The 18,682-nt window shown below is 44.6% G+C and overlaps 1 protein-coding gene across 1 annotated transcript in view; it reads left to right on the forward strand.

Moving 5' to 3' along the window:
• LOC311056069 (voltage-dependent T-type calcium channel subunit alpha-1H-like) overlaps positions 1-18,142 on the forward strand; it is a gene marked incomplete at its 3' end in the record, with an annotated part of 190,479 nt that extends 172,337 nt beyond the window's left edge. Inside the window, exons 33-37 of the mRNA XM_084072438.1 lie at positions 3,567-3,869; positions 4,813-4,963; positions 13,989-14,584; positions 16,559-16,945; positions 17,909-18,142. Of these exons, the coding sequence (XP_083928564.1) occupies positions 3,567-3,869; positions 4,813-4,963; positions 13,989-14,584; positions 16,559-16,945; positions 17,909-18,142 (1,671 nt within the window). The remainder of the gene's footprint in view (positions 1-3,566; positions 3,870-4,812; positions 4,964-13,988; positions 14,585-16,558; positions 16,946-17,908) is intronic.
• Positions 18,143-18,682: the final 540 nt, after the last annotated feature.

Genomic DNA, 18,682 nt, shown 5'->3' on the forward strand with positions numbered 1-18,682 from the left:
TACTCGTGTCCTTTCTGTTTCCTGTTGTTGTGGGGAAAGCTTTCGCTGAAAATAGCCGATCGACAAGCTCACATTGTGTCGCATTGTGAGCTTGTCGATCGGCTATTTTCAGTGATTAATTTTCAGCGATTTTCAGATGATTAAACCAGGTGACCAATGAAGGTTCAAAGGTTCTGTTTGTTTTGTCTTGTGGGCCAATCACACCAAGTACCATAACGATCACGTTAACTATAAATATGTCGTTTTAAAAACGTTTTTTAACTCAAATGGATGGCAGCGTTCACACCACAACTATACTGTACGTTTACTATATAGTCGTAAACTATGTCGTTTGGATCACTCCCTGAGCAATGTGGTGACCCTCTGAAAGGTGTGTTATTAACGGAGAGATCAGGAGATGATTATGAATAAAGCTATAATGATACCTGGTAGGTATTACCTCAGGTAGGCTCACCTCCTTATAATAATAATAATAATAATCAGATGCACTGTTTACAGAACGTTATGGTTCTTCAGTGTGGAAGCTAACTTAATTATCGTTATAGTTATTAGTTATCGTGTGTGAATGGCACTGTGTGCACGTTACACTTTACACATTGACACAGACACACAGAAACTCTCACAGAGCAAGCCTTTGTTTGCAATGTAATTGTAAGTTGTAACCATTTAATGACTCTAAAGCGGCTATCTGTTTGAATAACACCGAATAAACCTTCAACATTCAAACTGTATTCATATGGCAAAAAAACTTATATATAATATAATCAAATGCATTCTGCTAATTGCAGAGTTCCACAGGGACGTGCACAGATAGACTCTAGGTGGTGCTAGAGCACCTGCCCTTTGCCCTCTTGACCAGAAGTGCCATTTTGAAAAAAATATATATATATATATTTTTTTTTCAGTTTACAGCAGGGGTCTTCAACAGGGGGTCCGGGACCCCTAGGGGGTCATCAGAGTTACTACAGGGGGTCCGCCAAATCTTTGTGTGATATGATTTTTCTTTTTACCATAACCACTCGAAACCTAACATCCCTTTTCTGAGGAGAACTTTAGCCAAAAATAGCTGATCTACAAGCCCACAACGCCTCGTTGCGGGCTTGTAGATCGGCTATTTTTGGCAAAGAGGTATAGGTGTAAGGGGAAAAAAGAGCAGACCAAGTCAACCAAAAAAAGGATAATTTACTTGAGCACCTGCCCCTCAAAATGTCTGTGCACGCCACTGGAGTTCCATTACCCGTGAGTTGTGTCTCAAACCATTGTATTGAGTCCCATGCACAGTCATTGTCTTACAGGCATAGCTCTGAGGACACACTATTGTGCAATAGAAAATACAATAAACTATAACAATACTAGTAGGTCACTGGTGTGTTCTGCTCAATGTTGTGCCCTGCTGTCTGCTTGGCACGGTGCCAAACCCCACTGAATCCTGGGAAAAGGAGCCGTGAAGCTGTGATTTAGCCGCTCATATCCCTCAGCCTGTCCGAGTGGACTCACAGATGTCCTCATCTGTCCCTCAGTGAGTCCACTAGGACAGGTGAGGGACTGTCAACCAGAGGACACTCACTGTCTGAGAAAAAAACGCATTCGGAAATAGAATGAAAATGTATCTGTCTGGATATATATATATTTGTTATAATATGGCACAAAAGTGGATTGGACTCTTTCCTGTTGTGCTGTGAGCATCCATGTCTCAGCCCCATACAGCAGTACTGACTCCACTGTGAGGGTCCATGTCTCAGCCCCATACAGCAGTACTGACTCCACTGTGAGGGTCCATGTCTCAGCCCCATACAGCAGTACTGACTCCACTGTGAGGGTCCATGTCTCAGCCTCATACAGCAGTACTGACTCCACTGTGAGGGTCCATGTCTCAGCCCCATACAGCAGTACTGACTCCACTGTGAGGGTCCATGTCTCAGCCTCATACAGCAGTACTGACTCCACTGTGAGGGTCCATGTCTCAGCCTCATACAGCAGTACTGACTCCACTGTGAGGGTCCATGTCTCAGCCTCATACAGCAGTACTGACTCCACTGTGAGGGTCCATGTGTCGGCCCCATACAGCAGTACTGACTCCACTGTGAGGGTCCATGTCTCAGCCCCATACAGCAGTACTGACTCCACTGTGAGGGTCCATGTCTCAGCCCCATACAGCAGTACTGACTCCACTGTGAGGGTCCATGTCTCAGCCCCATACAGCAGTACTGACTCCACTGTGAGGGTCCATGTCTCAGCTCCATACAGCAGTACTGACTCCACTGTGAGGGTCCATGTCTCAGCCCCATACAGCAGTACTGACTCCACTGTGAGGGTCCATGTCTCAGCCTCATACAGCAGTACTGACTCCACTGTGAGGGTCCATGTCTCAGCCCCATACAGCAGTACTGACTCCACTGTAGCTACAAACATCCGCCTCTTGAGGTCTTCTCCCATGTCAGACATCAATTAGGAAATACATAGTCCCTGGTGTTGGATTAGAGAAAACTTGCTAACGCTATGGACTAAAGCTAATCTGGTAAAATATGGAATATGGAAAAAGATATTTGGGTCTTTTCAATATTTTCTCAAGATGTTTAGTCTTATGTGCCTACGGCTTTTATTGGTGTGACTGATTTCGTTGTTTTCTTTGGTACATTGTCTATATTGTTTTGTTTTTTTTACCTCTACACTACCTGTATGCCGTATGACTATCACTGTTGTCTTTGTAATAGATGAGTGCATATTCCACATTATAATGTCATTTAATCAACATTTAGAGAATGCCACTTTTCAACCCCCTAAGGGTTTTTTAGCCTTTCTCCCTCTTTTGTGAGTGATATAAACCAGTGGTTCTCAAACTTTTTCATGTCAAGGACCCCCAAATTGACACTTAGTAGCCCGCGGACCCCCATTTGAAAAGATAAGCCAGGGACCCCCATAAGAGAAGGTTTGTACGGCTTTCTAGCAGTGATTCACAACCATTTTAATTTCAAGGACCCCCAGTTTAACATGCATTAGGCTATGGACCCCCATTTAATGGCATTTATACCTCTGGGACCCCAATTCATATTGTAAAATCAATGTTAATTTAACTCTGAGAGGATTTGGACACTCTCAGAGTTACAGACCCTCTCAGAGTTACAGACCCATAAGGGTCCATTTGGTTCCTATCCATCATTTAGCTGGGGACCCCCTGGAACCCCCTCAAGTACCCCTGGGGGTCCCCGGACCCCACTTTGAGAACTAATGATATAAACAAGCAGACAATCAAACAAATGTGCCCCCCCCCTCTCTCTCTCTCTCTCTCTCTCTCTCTCTGTCTCTCTCTCTCTGTCTGTCTGTCTCTCTCTCTCTCTCTCTCTCTCTCTCTCTCTCTCTCTCTCTCTCTCTCTCTCTCTCTCTCTCTCTCTCTCTCTCTCTCTGTGTGTCTCTCTCTCTCTCTCTCTCTCTCTCTCTCTCTCTCTCTCTCTCTGTGTCTCTCTCTCTCTCTCTCTCTCTCTCTCTCTCTCTCTCTGTCTGTGTCTCTCTCGCTCTCTCTCTCTCTCTCTCTGTCTCTCTCTCTCTATGTCTCTCTCTCTCTCCAGGACACGCTGAGGGAGTGTCGTCCCGGGGACAGACAGTGTCTCTCCTACCTGCCCCTGGTCTCTCCGGTGTACTTCGTGACGTTCGTGCTGACGGCTCAGTTCGTGCTGGTCAACGTGGTCGTGGCCGTCCTCATGAAGCACCTGGAGGACAGCAACAAGGAGGCCCTCCTGGACGAGCTGGAGGAGAAGATGGAGAAGGAGAGAGAGAGGGAGGAGGAGGCCAGGAAGGCAGGAGGAGGAGGAGGAGGAGGAGGAGCCAACGAGCTTTTGGGAACGGCCTGCAGCGCTGAGACATCTGGACAGGTACAACATACTGGTTAAACACCCCAAATTAATCTTATGTGAACTGGGGACCACCTCCAAATGAATCATATTTTAACTCATTCACTGCCTGAATTATTTCTGGCCACGTTTGCCCACTGCCAAGATTTTTTATTGAAAAAAAAAAGTACTCAGGAGCCGAGATACAGAATTTTTAAGTTTAAAGTTAACAAGGAAGTGGATGGGAGTCTAGATCTTAAAAAAATCATATCTCCTTGGTCTCTTTGGTCTTTTTTTTAAAAGTCGTTTTAGTCGTTCTAGGCAGGGAATGAGTTAACTGGGAAGAAAATTAATCATATTTTAGACAATGACTTGGACTTGTAGGAACTGTAGGACAATGGTTCTCAAAAATGTTCATGTCAAGGACCCCCAAATTGACACTTATTAGCCCGCGGACCCCCATTTGGAAAGATAAGCCAGGGACCCCCATAAGAGAAGGTTTTCACGGCTCTATAGCAGTGATTCTCAACCATTTTAATTTAAGGACCCCCAGTTTGACATGCATTAAGGCTACGGACCCCCATTTAATGGCATTTATATCTCTGGGACCCCAATTCATGTTGTAAAATCAATGTTAATTTAACTCTGAGAGTGTACAAATGGAACCAAATGGACCCGTTAGGGTCCATTTGGTTCCATTTGTACACTCTTAGAGTTACAGACCCATAAAGGTCCATTTGGTTCCTGTCCATCATTTAGCTGGGGACCCCCTGGAACCCCCTCAAGTACCCCTGGTGGTCCCCGGACCCCACTTTGAAAACCAATGCTGTAGGAACATTTAGTTTGACTCGGTTCCACAGATAAATATTATGAATATAGCCGATCTTGTAGATCGGCTATTTTCACAATGTTTGCCTCTTTCTTGTGTAATATTTGGTGTTATGATGATGATGATCATGATGTCATCATTGTTTCGGTCCGGCAGGTGGAGGGTGAGGAAGAGGCCCGTTCCCATGGCAACCTGCTGGGCATGGGATTCATGCCGTGTCTCCCCGGCGACAGCTTTGCCCCGCCCCTCAGGTCCTCCCCCTACCCTCTGATTGGCCACGACCTCTTCAGCACTTTCAGCTACTCAGGTAAACCAGGAAAGAAAATGTTATCATCGTCACCGGGCGGGAAACCTCCCATCTCCATATTTCATCTTCTTATGTTTCTTTTTTTCTTTTTTTTCGTAAATGAATGCCCGGCCTAGAGACTTTTGCAAACGTAGAAAAAATAGAAGATCTGCTATTTTTGCGATTTTGTGAAACATTTTGAAAGTGAAAGTGGTTAAAGGTAGGGTAAGTGTTATTTTTGGGTTAAAACAAAAAATATTTTGTTAAAAGGTTAAAACACTATATTCTGATAGTATTCATAGAGTGTTTGTTCAGTAACAGATGTCTCCCTGTCTCTCCAGCTCTTTAATAAACAGAAAATACATTTTCCGGTAGGTGTCAAAATCTCAGCCAATCAGGAGAAAGTACCCATTTTTAAGCTTAATTTGTATAGTGTTCCTGTTCCAATTTTGTCTGCTCATTTCTTAGTGTCATCACTTCCAATTTCACTTGTTTAAACTATATCCTGATTGAGTTCTCTATCCTGGTTGGATAAAATTTGGAAATGAAACTGAAACTGAAACGAAAATGCATTTTCTGTTTAATAAAGAGCTGGAGAGACAAGGAGACTCCTTTTACTGAACAAACACTATAGCAATGAGTACTATTAGAATATAGAGATATTTAACACTTATTTTAACCAAAGAAAATCACTTACCCTACCTTTAAGTGTGTGTTGGTTTTATAAATATTGGGGTGTGATATTATGATCTAATCCTGGATATTATTAATGTAATGGATATTATTCATGTAGTGGTAATATTAAGACATTGAGTGCCATAACCGTAGATCTCCGTGTTTTCAATGTTTTTTTTTTTTTTTCACATGGCTCTCTAACGCAACTTAGGAATGATCCGAGGACCCTATAGAATGGAATGGACAAATGTGAATCCAGTCCAAAAAAAATGACCTTCCGTCCGCTCCAATGATGAGAAAAAGGTCCATATCTCCATACTTTTTTACCGTGGTGAAAACAAGCCATTTTTTTCGACGCGCGATCACTCTGGCGGATTGATGCGTTATAAATATTATTGTTTCAGTCGTTAGTCGGGACCCTCGACCATCACGCACACACCCTTTGTTTACATCCGGGTCCTCGTCGTGGCGTCTACAGCTCTAGACATGATATCAGCGTAACGGTAAGAACGTTGGCACTGGATGTACCCTGTTTTAAACAGACACAGAATCTGCGACGCTAAACGCTGTAATGTTTTTTATATAAGTGGTGGCAACATTTTTAGACACCACACGGGTCTTCCCAACAATAGCGAAGATTGAAGTCAGTGTGAACATGGCCAAATAATAACTTAATAGCCAAACTAGGTCTAATGAAGCAAGCTAGCATTTAGGCTAACCCTCCTGCCCGAGGCTGCAGTAAAAGTTGCACTGTCTGTGAATGAGGGGAGGCAGCGGAGCACGGTTACTGCGGGGGGGCGGGCCGTCTCCCCATTCGTGTCGCCATTGGCTTAAAGGAGTGAAGGACAGCCAGGACAGCCAATGACACTTAGGTGTCACTCAGGTGTCGCTTGCGTGTCGGACTAGGTCTTAGTCTGTCTGTTGAGCCGCCAGCTTTCAGCATGCGGCTAAAAACCTCTGGTACTCGATGTGTTAAATGTATAAGCACTCCCTCTGGTCGTCTGCGGCCGGTCGAACGGTTCTCCAGACACTTGGATCACAGACGTACATACGTAAAGAGATTCCTTGCATTTATTAGTAAATAATAATTATATATATCTTTTTTTTTTGATAGATTGATTGATTGATTGGGGGCCAATCAAAATTCCTTGACAGGCCCCGGAAGTGGCCCCTGGGCCTGAGTTTGAATATCACTCAAAAACGTTTGAAGCTACTCGGCACATATAGCTCTTTTAATAAAGATATGTAACTTTATTTCAACAGGCAGACACAGTCACTTTGATGGTTCATGTTTAGGCCTCAGTGGCTTCAGTGAATCCCATGAGTCACTAGTCCGGGTTGTCTCTTAACCCTTTGAGACCGGGAACGCATCTGTGTCATTTTTAAGATTTTCTTTGGGCTATTCAAAAATAGCAGATCTACAAGCTTGTAGATCTGCTATTTTCTTTTTAAATCATGTATTTTTTATGTATATTTTTATGTATATTTATCTATTAAATTATGTATTTTTTAAAGCAAACATTTGTAAAATATTTAGTTCCAGGGACCCCCTGAAGCAAAGATTTGAGTTACAAATGTCTGCCAAAAAAATCAAATATTTGCACAACTTTTCATGATTTTTCAAAAATAGCAGATCTACAAGCTCGTAGCGCGGCACTCGGTGCCGCGCTACGAGCTTGTAGATCTGATATTTTTGAATAGCCCAAAGAAATCTTAAAATGACACACAGGGATGCGTTCCAGATCTGAAAGGGTTAAGTGGTTCTATTCATTTAACAGTCCATTAGTTCGCTTCCCCAAAGACACAGAGGATGAAGGCAGCGCTTACTGACTGACTGCTGAGAGAGAGACTTTAAAGTCCAAACTCACACAGTTCACAAACGTTATCATGGCAAGGAGACCCAATCGGATCCCCATCTGAAAATATGTAATTTAAAGGGGCTACACCATGAATTTTAACTTTTTCTTCATTTTTGTGTGTTTTTGGTCTCCCCCACCTCTCTTCTGTTCCAACAAATACCCGACTTCGAGCATGCAGGCTTTCATAGGCTATCTGTGGTTTTTATGTAAATTGGTCTGAAAACAGTCCGTCAGATTTGTTCCCCCACCCTACGTCACGTCTGGGAACAATTCCTCCCGTTTTTCAGTTCTAACCAAAAAAAAAAAAAAAAAAAAAAAAGTTTTTTGTTTTTTTTGTTTTTTTTTCTTCTTTTTTTAAAAAACTTTTTCCACACAGAACCAGGACATAAAATGCATACAAACTGGCTCAATAGCGCCCCGTGCCAAACAGGACAATGTGGTATTGCAGGTGAAAGTGCTTTATAAGCCAGAGAGAAGTTAGTTGGAATGAGTATATCTGAGGCTTGATTTAGGCTCAAACCTTTTGAAAAACGTTTGAGGGACATAAACAATATGATATTAAATATTATTATTATTTTTTAAATTCATGGTGTAGCCCCTTTAAAAAACAAATATTTGTATTTTTTAAATTAAATATTTTCATATTTAGCAGATCTACAAGTCCTCAACCAGTCTGCACGTTGTGAGCTTTCAGAATCGGGACGAACGGTTCTCGAGACACGTGGATTACAGACGTATAGGTACATGGTTACGTACAGAGATTCCTTGCATTTATTGTAAGAAGATATTAAACTAGAAAAAGTGCTCCTCGGAGCACAGGTCTCCGCCAGGTTGGGTAGGTTATTGTGGCCTCCTGGTGGGGCTATAATAGGCCAATGTGAAAAAGGGTGCCATTTATTCGTAGGTCTTTCACGGCAATGAGACACTGCATTCATGATTTGAGGCATTTTGTTACAAAAATGTGTTTTGCTAAAATTAGACCTGCTGGTGGCGCTATAACAGGCCAATGTGAAAAGGGTGGCATTTCTTCCTCGGCCTATAGTGGGAATGTGCGTGTGAAATTTCATGGAAATTGCAAGCTGCGTGCATAGTTTGAGGCTTTTTGTTCAAAACGGACCAATCCTGCAAACTTTGGAAGCCAACCTTAGCCAATGAGGATGGAATATGGGAAATAGGACGGATCCGCGTTTTTCTTGAAAAGAAAAACTCTTATGTCAGACTACTGTTCATAGACTATAGTTCCGCATTCAACACTATTGTACCATCTAAATTAGTGTTGAAACTCAGTGGCCTTGGTGTGGGCAGCTCCATCTGTAATTGGCTATTTGACTTTCTGACAGGCAGGCCTCAGTGTGTACGCATAGGAGAGAGATGTTCGTCCACAATTCTCACCAGAACCGGTGCGCCCCAAGGCTGCTGCCTCAGTCCTCTGTTGTACAGTCTGTTTACCTTTGATTGTGTCGCCAGATGTGGGAATAACAGCATAATTAAATTTGCGGATGACACCACAGTGATCGGTTTAATAACCGACGGTGATGAGAGGGCCTATAGGAGGGAGATAGAAGATCTAACTCTATGGTGTGATAACAACAACCTCTCACTTAACACCAATAAGACCAAAGAAATCATTGTAGACTTTAGAAAGTCCAAAGGCATCCACACCCCCATTTCCATCAAAGGGTCATCTGTCGACATAGTTGATAACTTTAAATTCCTGGGCATACACATCACAGACACATTCACATGGTCACTCAATACCGAGTACATCCTCAAGAAGGCGCAGCAGCGACTGTACTTTCTGAGGCGCCTCAAAAAATTTGGCTTAAGTACAAAAGGACTAGTGAACTTTTATCGTTGTATAATTGAAAGTGTCTTAACTGGCTGTATCACAGTGTGGTATGGTAACACGACCGCTCAGGACTGCAACAGGTTGCAGAGGACCGTTAAAACAGCAGCTAAAATCATCGGCAGCACAGAATTACCCAGTCTCCGTAACATCTACACCACTCGTTGTATGAAAAAAGCCCACAACATCATTAAAGACACCAGCCATCCCGCAAATACCCTGTTCAAACTACTCCCTTCCAAAAAACGCTACCAGAGCATCAAATCTCGCACCACCCGTCTCAGTAACAGTTTCTTCCCCCAAGCAGTCAGGCTGCTGAACAGCTGACCGTGAACTGTTTTGCACTGTATGGTCATTAATTTGCACTTCTTTCCTTGTGTTCTTTGTGCACTATAGATGTCTTTGCACTATAGATGTTGTCTATGTCCTATGTATTTAAGATTGAGAAAGCTCTGAGCAAAATAATTTTCATTGTATTTATACTCTGTATCTATACATATGACAAATAAACCTGAACTTGAACTTGAACTTGATCACATGACTATAGAGATACTGGCCCTCATTTATCAACGCGGTGCAGCCCAAATAATGGGCGTACGGCGTTTTCACCGCAATTTTCGGCATTTATCAATATATCCTGACGTGGGCTATATCCTACGGTACGCTGAGATCTCACGTCTGGTCAAGACCAGTTGTTGACGTTGGCTGCGCCCGTTTATTCCATTCTAGACCTGCGGAGCACCATTGTCTGACTGTCTGACAAGCATCTGGACACATAATCCACTCCTAAATGTGTATACCTACACTAATAAATAATGGCTGTGAAAATATATCATTTTATAAAGTAATTTAAACAAACTGCTTTAACAGTCATTCAGATAAGATTGTAGATCTGTCTGTATTGAAAATAGCAGATCTACAAGCTCACAAGCCAGAGTTGCATCGCGACGCGTTGTGAGCTTGTAGATCTGCTATTTTCAAAAATATACGAGCGCTTCTGCGCCGGGAGCAGTGAGGTCTACAAACTTACAGTAGCTTGTCCTATGTTATGGAGTTATGTCATAGAGAGTTATGTAGGCTACACAACCTGGCTGGGTTAAGGATATAAACCCGACACTCCAATATTAACGTGGCGGCACGGAATCACTGCATTCCGCCCGAGTCTCATGTACCGCTACGCTACGGAAAGACGAAGTTGGGCGGGCGCGTGTGTGTGTGTGTGTGTGAGAGAGAGAGAGAGAGCGAGAGCGAGCGAGAGAGAGAGGCGTGTGCGTGTGCGTGTGTGCGAGGCGAGGCGAGCGGGGCAAACGGTTTCTTATTGGCTTTTCATGTCTTTGGTCGTATTCTGGTTCGTCTTCATGTCGTAAAATCGGGGCGTTTTGAGAATATTTAAGGGCGTGTTATTGAAATGACGCTCGGTTTCAGCCGTCACATTTATCAACGCTGGGACCAAGTGTACGCTCGGATCAGCTGTGTAGGATGCGTTGATAAATGTGACTTTGACGTTGGTGTACGGCCGAATATATGAAAAATATATGGCGGTTTATACGCTGCGTTGATAAATGAGGGCCACTGTGTACCGATTTGCATGACGTTTTGGCCTCCTGGTGGCGCTATAACAGGCCCATGTAAAAAAAAGTGGGGCAGAGGTTCTGAATTGGCATCCAAGGAGTGTGTGTGCACAGTTTCGGAGCGACCGGGCAAACGGTGCCGGTGATTAGCTGCTAACACGCAGACAGGACGGACACACACACACACACACACACACACACGGACGGACGGACGGACGGCAAAACATACTCTCCCACCAGGCCGAAAGACAATGATTTTGCTGGGGACCCCCTGGAACCCCCTTAAGGACACACTGGAGGGTCCCCAGACCCCACTTATATAAACTGTTGAAACGAGATTGCTGGAAGAATGAAGTATGAAGTGTTGAAACGGCAGGACAATGAGAGACCAGGTGGAGACATTAGAGGGAATTTCACGCCTCGGTTCACCCATGCAATGCACCCTGGGACTTCTCTCTGAATAGAAGTGTGAATGCCATGTGTTTCACCCAGTGTTTTTCACATCCAATTCCATTCTCTGGGAGGTCTGCTTCCAAAATGATTGAGTCAATCTAACCCACTTACTGTAGACCTTCCTGAGTGCAAGTTTATCCAGACGAGGTTTCTGAAAAGGCTTGTGAAGTTCCCGTCCGTCCGTCCGTCCGTCCGTCCGTCCGTCCGTCCGTGTCTGTCTGTGTACGTTATGTTTAACCCTTTAAGCCCTGGAACGCATCTGTGTCACTTTTTGATTTAAGCTAAAAAGCATTATTTTACACTTTGGCTATTCAAAAATAGCAGATCTACAAGCTCATAGCCGCGCTATGAGCTTGTAGATCTTCTATTTTTTGAAAAATCTTATTTTTTTTGCAAATCTTGAGATTTGAGTTACAAAAGCGAACATTTGTAACTCAAATCTTTGCTTCTGGGGGATTCAACAGTTAAAAAAAAAAAACGTATGTCGCCATAATATCAGTGGTTCTTTTTTCCATGTCAAGGACCCCCAAAATGACATGTACAGTATTTGGCCGCGGACCCCCATTTAAAAATATATGTTCCAGGGACCCACCAGAAGCAAAGATTCGAGTTAAAATTTTTCGCTTTAAAACAATATATATTAAAAGATTTGCACACATTTTCACGATTTTTCAAAAATAGCAGATCTACAAGCTCATTGCGCGGCACTCTGTGCCGCGCTATGAGCTTGTAGATCTGCTATTTTTGAATAGCCAAAGTGTAAAATAATGCTTTTTAGCTCAAATCAAAAAGTGACACAGATGCTTCTTCAGGGCTTAAAGGGTTAAAGAGGTGGTGCCATGGTTTTGCACTTTTTCTGTCTTTCATTTGTCTATGAGGTTGATAGAACTTCATTAAGCCCCCTGGTGGTGCTTGTATGGTGTTTTATGTCTTCTCTGACTATTTGGAGTTTCTACCTGGAGGCTGAAACCTTGAGGGTCAAACGTGCCAGTAGAAAAACAGCCCTTTTGTGACATAGTAAAAATATACCCCCCCCCCTCATTATCATAACACAACAGGTGTGGGCATGAGGAGGAGGAGGGACTAGGACAGGTGGGTGGTGCTAAGGTGGTGGAGGAGGTGTTAAGGTGAGAACCAGGTATACTTAATGAACTGGAGGCGTGTCCACATAAAAACATAATTTTAACCATTTCTGTATACCTTTTTGAAAAAATCTTCCTCCTAGTATAACCATAATACCTGATGATTATGTTTTAGGGGGGGGGGGGGGAATCACTGAAAATAACGGCACCCCGTCTTTAACACATTCACCGCTAGAGTTTATTTATACATAAGGTACTCACCCACTGCCAGCGTTTTGAGTTTTATAGCCTTTTGAACCGTTCACAAAAATGTTATATCCATTAAAATCCGCGATCGGATGGTGTTTATAAACAGCAACGACAGATGTACGAGCCCTCATAATGTTTAGGCTTTTCTTTCTTTTTCTTCTTCTGTGGTATCAGCGGCTAAAACAGGCTGCAAACGTCATATCCGTTTGGCTGTGACGTGATTTCCGGCCTTCCCCACCGGCCATCTTAGATTAGCTTAGCCTCCGATCGGCTATCAGATCGTTTTTAAACACAAAGAGGATAACCGTTCGTCGATCAAAGAAAAGAAAATACAACCGGAGCTTACCATTCGTTTTTTAAACCGTGTGAAAACCATGATCTTTAGCCAAAACCAGGGAAAACTGTTTTTTCAGGATAAAAAACGAACCGGAAACGGTTGTCGGAAATTTTCTCATAGGATGGGTCGGAAGCATCATGGGAAAAAAAAAAAAATCAAGGATGGTACCAAAAAAAATTGTTTTCGTTATCAAACCACATAAAAAGACGATCGCGAGATATCTCGGTATCCGCGGGTAACGGGTGGATTTAATGTCCCGAGATATCTCGGGATTGGCAGTAAATGTGTTAAAGATGGCGGATATTCCTGAACAATCGGCTTCATTTTCGATCTGTTGAAACCAGAGGTCTGGCTTTGTCCATCTCTTTTATACAGTCTATGATCCACACACAGGATGATCCACACACAGGAGCAAATATATGATGTTAAATAAGCTATACTGTATATTGATTCATTGATTGATTGAAAACAGGATTATTAACAGTACAGGTAGTACAGTCAAACACAAGAAGGCCCAGGGACTTGTTTCCACTGTGGTCCAGTGTGACCTTTAACCCATTGAGACCTGAAGCCGATTCTACATGTCTCCTAAATCTCAACAGTTTTCTGAAAAACGTATGTTTCTATATCAGTGGTGCTCAATCTTTTTCATGTCAAGGACCCCCAGGATTATATGTATTTGGCCGCGGACCCCCATCAAAATATTTTGTTCCAGGGACCCCCAGAGCAAAGATTTGAGTTAAAAAATGTTCGCTTTAAACAACATATATTCAAAGATTTGCACACATTTTCACGATTTTTCAAAAATAGCAGATCTACAAGCTCGTAGCGCGGCACTCGGTGCCGCGCTACGAGCTTGTAGATCTGCTATTTTTGAATAGCCCAAAGTGTAAAATAAAGCTTTTTAGCTCAAATCTAAAAATGACACAGTTCCTTAATGGGTTAATCTTTGACCTTTGACCTTTTTCCTCCAGGCTCCATGTCCTCCCTGGCCTCCAGCGGGGGGGCGGGGTCATTGCTCCAGGTGCCGGGGGCGTTGCCCTCCATCGGCCACGCCTCCCTGGGCTCCATGCGCTGCTCTCGACCGATCATACGCCTCAGCCGCACCTCCGCCGCCCAGAGCTTCGACCAGTCCGGCGGCAGCGGCAGAGCCACGCCCCTCAGACTCAGCCCCGCCCACAGCGCGGACGGACGCCCCCGGCTCAGACCTCGACTGAGCTCCGCCCACAGCGTGGACGAGTACAGAGTCAGCCCCGCCGCCTACAACGGCGCAAGCGACAGGCGCAAGCTTAGCTCCGCCCATAGCATAGATGGGTATAGGATCGGCCACGCCCACGGAAACGACAAACGCAAGCTTAGCTCCACCCACAGCGTCGACGGGTACAGCCTCGGTACGACCGCGGACCAGCCTACGACGAACAGCCCCGCCCACCACGACGCAGGCAGGCCCTCTTCTCATTGGCTGAGCCCGGAAGACAATGTAGACAGGAACAGACTAAGCCCCTCCTACGTTCCTGACAGCGCCGCCCCTCAGAGGCAGAGGTCATCGAGCAGACGGCTACGGAGACAGGTGGGTCATTCACCTCATTCTGACCCACTTAACACTTAAAGGAATAGCTCACCCAAGAAGACGACTTATTTTCTATCAATTACACATCCCATGAAGCATTGAATTCATGGAGATATTTTTAGTTTTTGTCGCATTCCTTGAGACAATAATTTGATGACCGGCGGTCTCTCCGGTAGGAGACACAAAGAGTCTACTTTGAGTCTCCTATCGGATACATTAGTATCTTTCCACCAGTAATCAAATGATTATCTTAGGAGTGCCACAAAAACAAAAAATCTCCATGAATTAAAAAAATATTTATTTTATATAAATATTGTCCCTTGACCCTTTAAGCCCTGGAACGCATCTGTGTCACTTTTTGATTTGAGCTAAAAAGCATTATTTTACACTTTGGCTATTCAAAAATAGCAGATCTACAAGCTCATAGCGCGGCACCAAGTGCCGCTATGAGCTTGTAGATCTGCTATTTTTTGAAAAATCTTATTTTTTTTTGCAAATCTTGATATTTGAGTCACAAAAGCGAACATTTGTAACTCAAATCTTTGCTTCTGGGGGATTCAACAGTTTTTTGAAAAAAAATTATGTCGCCATGATATCAGTGGTTCTTTTTTCCATGTCAAGGACCCCCAAAATGACATGTATTTGGCCCTCACAAAAAACATGCAGTAATCCTGGTCTCTATACTGCCTCCCCCTGGCCAGCCGGGGCGCCTGATGGAGGGGAAAGGAACTGGTTGGAATAACGTGTTCCTTCCACGCGCTACGTCCAACCGGGGAAACTCTCCCCTGTCAGGTGACAAGAAGGTCAGTTGGCTCTCATGCATTGAAGGAGGCATGAGCTCGGCCCTGGCCTCCATAGGTTGGCAGAGGGAGTGTAGTGGCCAGGATTACATAGAGATTGGCACTGGGTGTAAAAAATAGGGTTACAAAAATCGTGGGATAAAATTTTTTTTTTTTTAAAGAAAAAAAAAGAAACGACAACGTTCCAACCGCGATCCGCCATTTCGGGGCTTGGGCCCGCTGAAAACTAGTGGTTTTCAATGCAAAAAAAAGAAACAGAGTTACAGCTGTTTCTCTGAAAATCCCAAACAGGAAGCGGATGGCTTCCTTTTTTTTTTGGAACGACGTCACATCCACATTCTATACTTCTCTGAGTGACGATCGATCATTCCAAAGCTGTGTTAGGGCGCCCCTTGTGGAATTTTCCCCAAAAAATTAATGAACGCATCAATGCGATCTTGGCAATCAATGTGTTAACCCATTAAGACCTGAGGCGATTCTTGAAAATGTTTTCTAAAATATTTTTTTTCAAGATTTTTCAAAAATAGCAGATCTACAAGCTCATAGCGCGGCACCGAGTGCCGCGCTATGAGCTTGTAGATCTGCTATTTTTGAATAGCCAAAGAAATCTAAAGTGACACAGATGCGTTCCAGGTCTTAATGGGTAACACGTAGTAGAGTCTCGTAGAATCGGAGGATAAAATGTGCGCCGTGGCAATAATCCGTTCCATAGTTATTGGCAGTTGAATGTGGCTTGTTTTCGACAAAAAGCAACAGAAAGCAGAGAAAAACAATATGCTATCCTATTTAAACTGCCCTCAAAAGTGTACTTAAAGGAGGAGTTCACCCAAAAAATTACTTATTTTCTATCAATTGCACACCCCATGAAGCCTTGAATCCATGGATTCTTTTTTGTTTTTGTGGCATTCCTAACCCAATAATTTGATTCCCGTCTCCTACCGGCTAATGTATCCGGTAGGAGACACGAAGTAGATTATTTGTGTCTCCTACCGGAAATACACACGGCCATCAAATTATTGTCTTAGGAATGCCACAACAAACAAAAAAATCCATGAAATCAAGGCTTCATGGGGTGTGTAATTGATAGAAAATAAGTCATTTTTTGGGTGAACTCCTCCTTTAAGTACAGTACTTGAGTAAATCTACTTAGTTACTTTCCACCACCGCTTCACAGGAGGCCCTGCGCTGTGACTCGGTGGATCAGGGAGGAGGAGGAGGAGGAGGTTCGACCGATGACCTCCGGCAGAAGGAGGAGGAGAAGGAGGAGGAGGAGGGCGACCACGGCCTCCTCAGCGTGCCGCCTCCCTGCAGCCCCGCCCCCACGCTCCTCCTGCAGCGCTCCCGCAGCGTTCACACCCACAAGCCCCGCCTCCCTCAGCGGGTCATCTACACGCCCGGCCACGCCCGCAGCCACAGCGACGCCTCCTCGCGCGCGCCGGACCACGCCCACAGCCACGGCGACGGCTCCGGGGGAGGAGCCGTCACCACAGCCAATCACCAAACCGCCTCGTTCACAGACGACCCACAGCCTACATCCAGTATAACTGATAGCCCACAGCTTGTTAGGAGGATAACTGATAGCCTACAGCCTACATTGAGTATAACTGATAGCCTACAGTCTACATCGAGTATAACTGATAGCCTACAGCCTACATTGAGTATAACTGATAGCCTACAGCCTACATCGAGTATAACTGATCTACAGCCTACATCCAGTATAACTGCTAGCCTACAGCCTACATCGAGTATAACTGATAGCCTACAGCCTACATCCAGTATAACTGCTAGCCTACAGCCTACATCGAGTATAACTGCTAGCCTACAGCCTACATCGAGTATAACTGATAGCCTACAGCCTACATCGAGTATAACTGATCTACAGCCTAAATCGAGTATAACTGCTAGCCTACAGCCTACATCCAGTATAACTGCTAGCCTACAGCCTACATCGAGTATAACTGATAGCCTACAGCCTACATCGAGTATAACTGATCTACAGCCTAAATCGAGTATAACTGCTAGCCTACAGCCTACATCGAGTATAACTGATAGCCTACAGCCTACATCGAGTATAACTGCTAGCCTACAGCCTACATCGAGTATAACTGCTAGCCTACAGCCTACATCGAGTATAACTGCTAGCCTACAGCCTACATCGAGTTTAACTGATAGCCTACAGCCTACATCGAGTATAACTGATAGCCTACAGCCTACATCGAGTATAACTGATAGCCTACAGCCTACATCGAGTATAACTGATAGCCTACAGCCTACATCGAGTATAACTGCTAGCCTACAGCCTACATCGAGTATAACTGATAGCCTACAGCCTACATCGAGTATAACTGATAGCCTACAGCCTACATCCAGTATAACTGATAGCCTACAGCCTACATCGAGTATAACTGATAGCCTACAGCCTACAGGGGGAATAATGGACTCCTCCACGGACGCGGATCATGAAGTCGGCCGCATCAGCGCCACATGTCCCGCCCCCTCACCTTCTCCTGCCACTCCCGGACAGCACCCCCATCGGAGCCAATCGGTTTCTCCCCCGGATGGGAACAGGAAGCGGAGGATGATCGCCCCGCCCCCCGGGGAGGAGAGCGAGGGGGAGGAGGGGGAGCTGCCGGTCGTCACGGCAACCCGGCTGACGGACAGCAGCGTCGTTAATGGCGCGAGGAGACGGACCCTGTCGTCTGGCTCCGCCCCCCTCCCCTCCCACCGAACGGAGGAGGGCGGAGCCGTGGACGACTAACGAGGGCAATCATTGGCTGTTCGCTTCCACCATGGGGAGGAGCTTAATGTGCACGTTTTAGCACATTACGGTACAGGCGGGGGGGGGGGGGGGGGGGGGATTCGAACTTCCTATGTCAAGCCCCCGCCCCCTCTCCTCTGCTGAACCAATGGGATTTACACTAGTGTGTGTGTGTGTGTGTGTGTGTGTGTGTGTGTGGGTTGAACCCTTTTGAACAATATGCATGTGTGTGTGTATGTGTGTGTGTGTGTGTGTGTGTGAGCGCGTGTCTGCGTTAAAGGCATAGTACGTTACTTTGCCCTGTGTTTACATAACAAAACAATAAAACATTTTAATGTAAACACAGGGCAAAGTTACACACTATGCCTTTAAGAGTGTGTAAGAAACACTACAATAATGAACCCTTGAACTGATTTGCACATGAACTGGACGTGTCCCTTTATTTTAGTTGTAGTTAAGACACGCCTCCCTCTCTGCGTTATCCACTCAAGTGCGCCCCCTGCCTGCCAGCCATCTCTCTCCCTCAACCTCCTGTCTGTC

This window comes from Gymnoscopelus microlampas, assembly GCF_963454915.1.
Source record: "Gymnoscopelus microlampas genome assembly, chromosome: 2".
In the NCBI taxonomy this organism is placed as follows: Eukaryota; Metazoa; Chordata; class Actinopteri; order Myctophiformes; family Myctophidae; genus Gymnoscopelus; species Gymnoscopelus microlampas.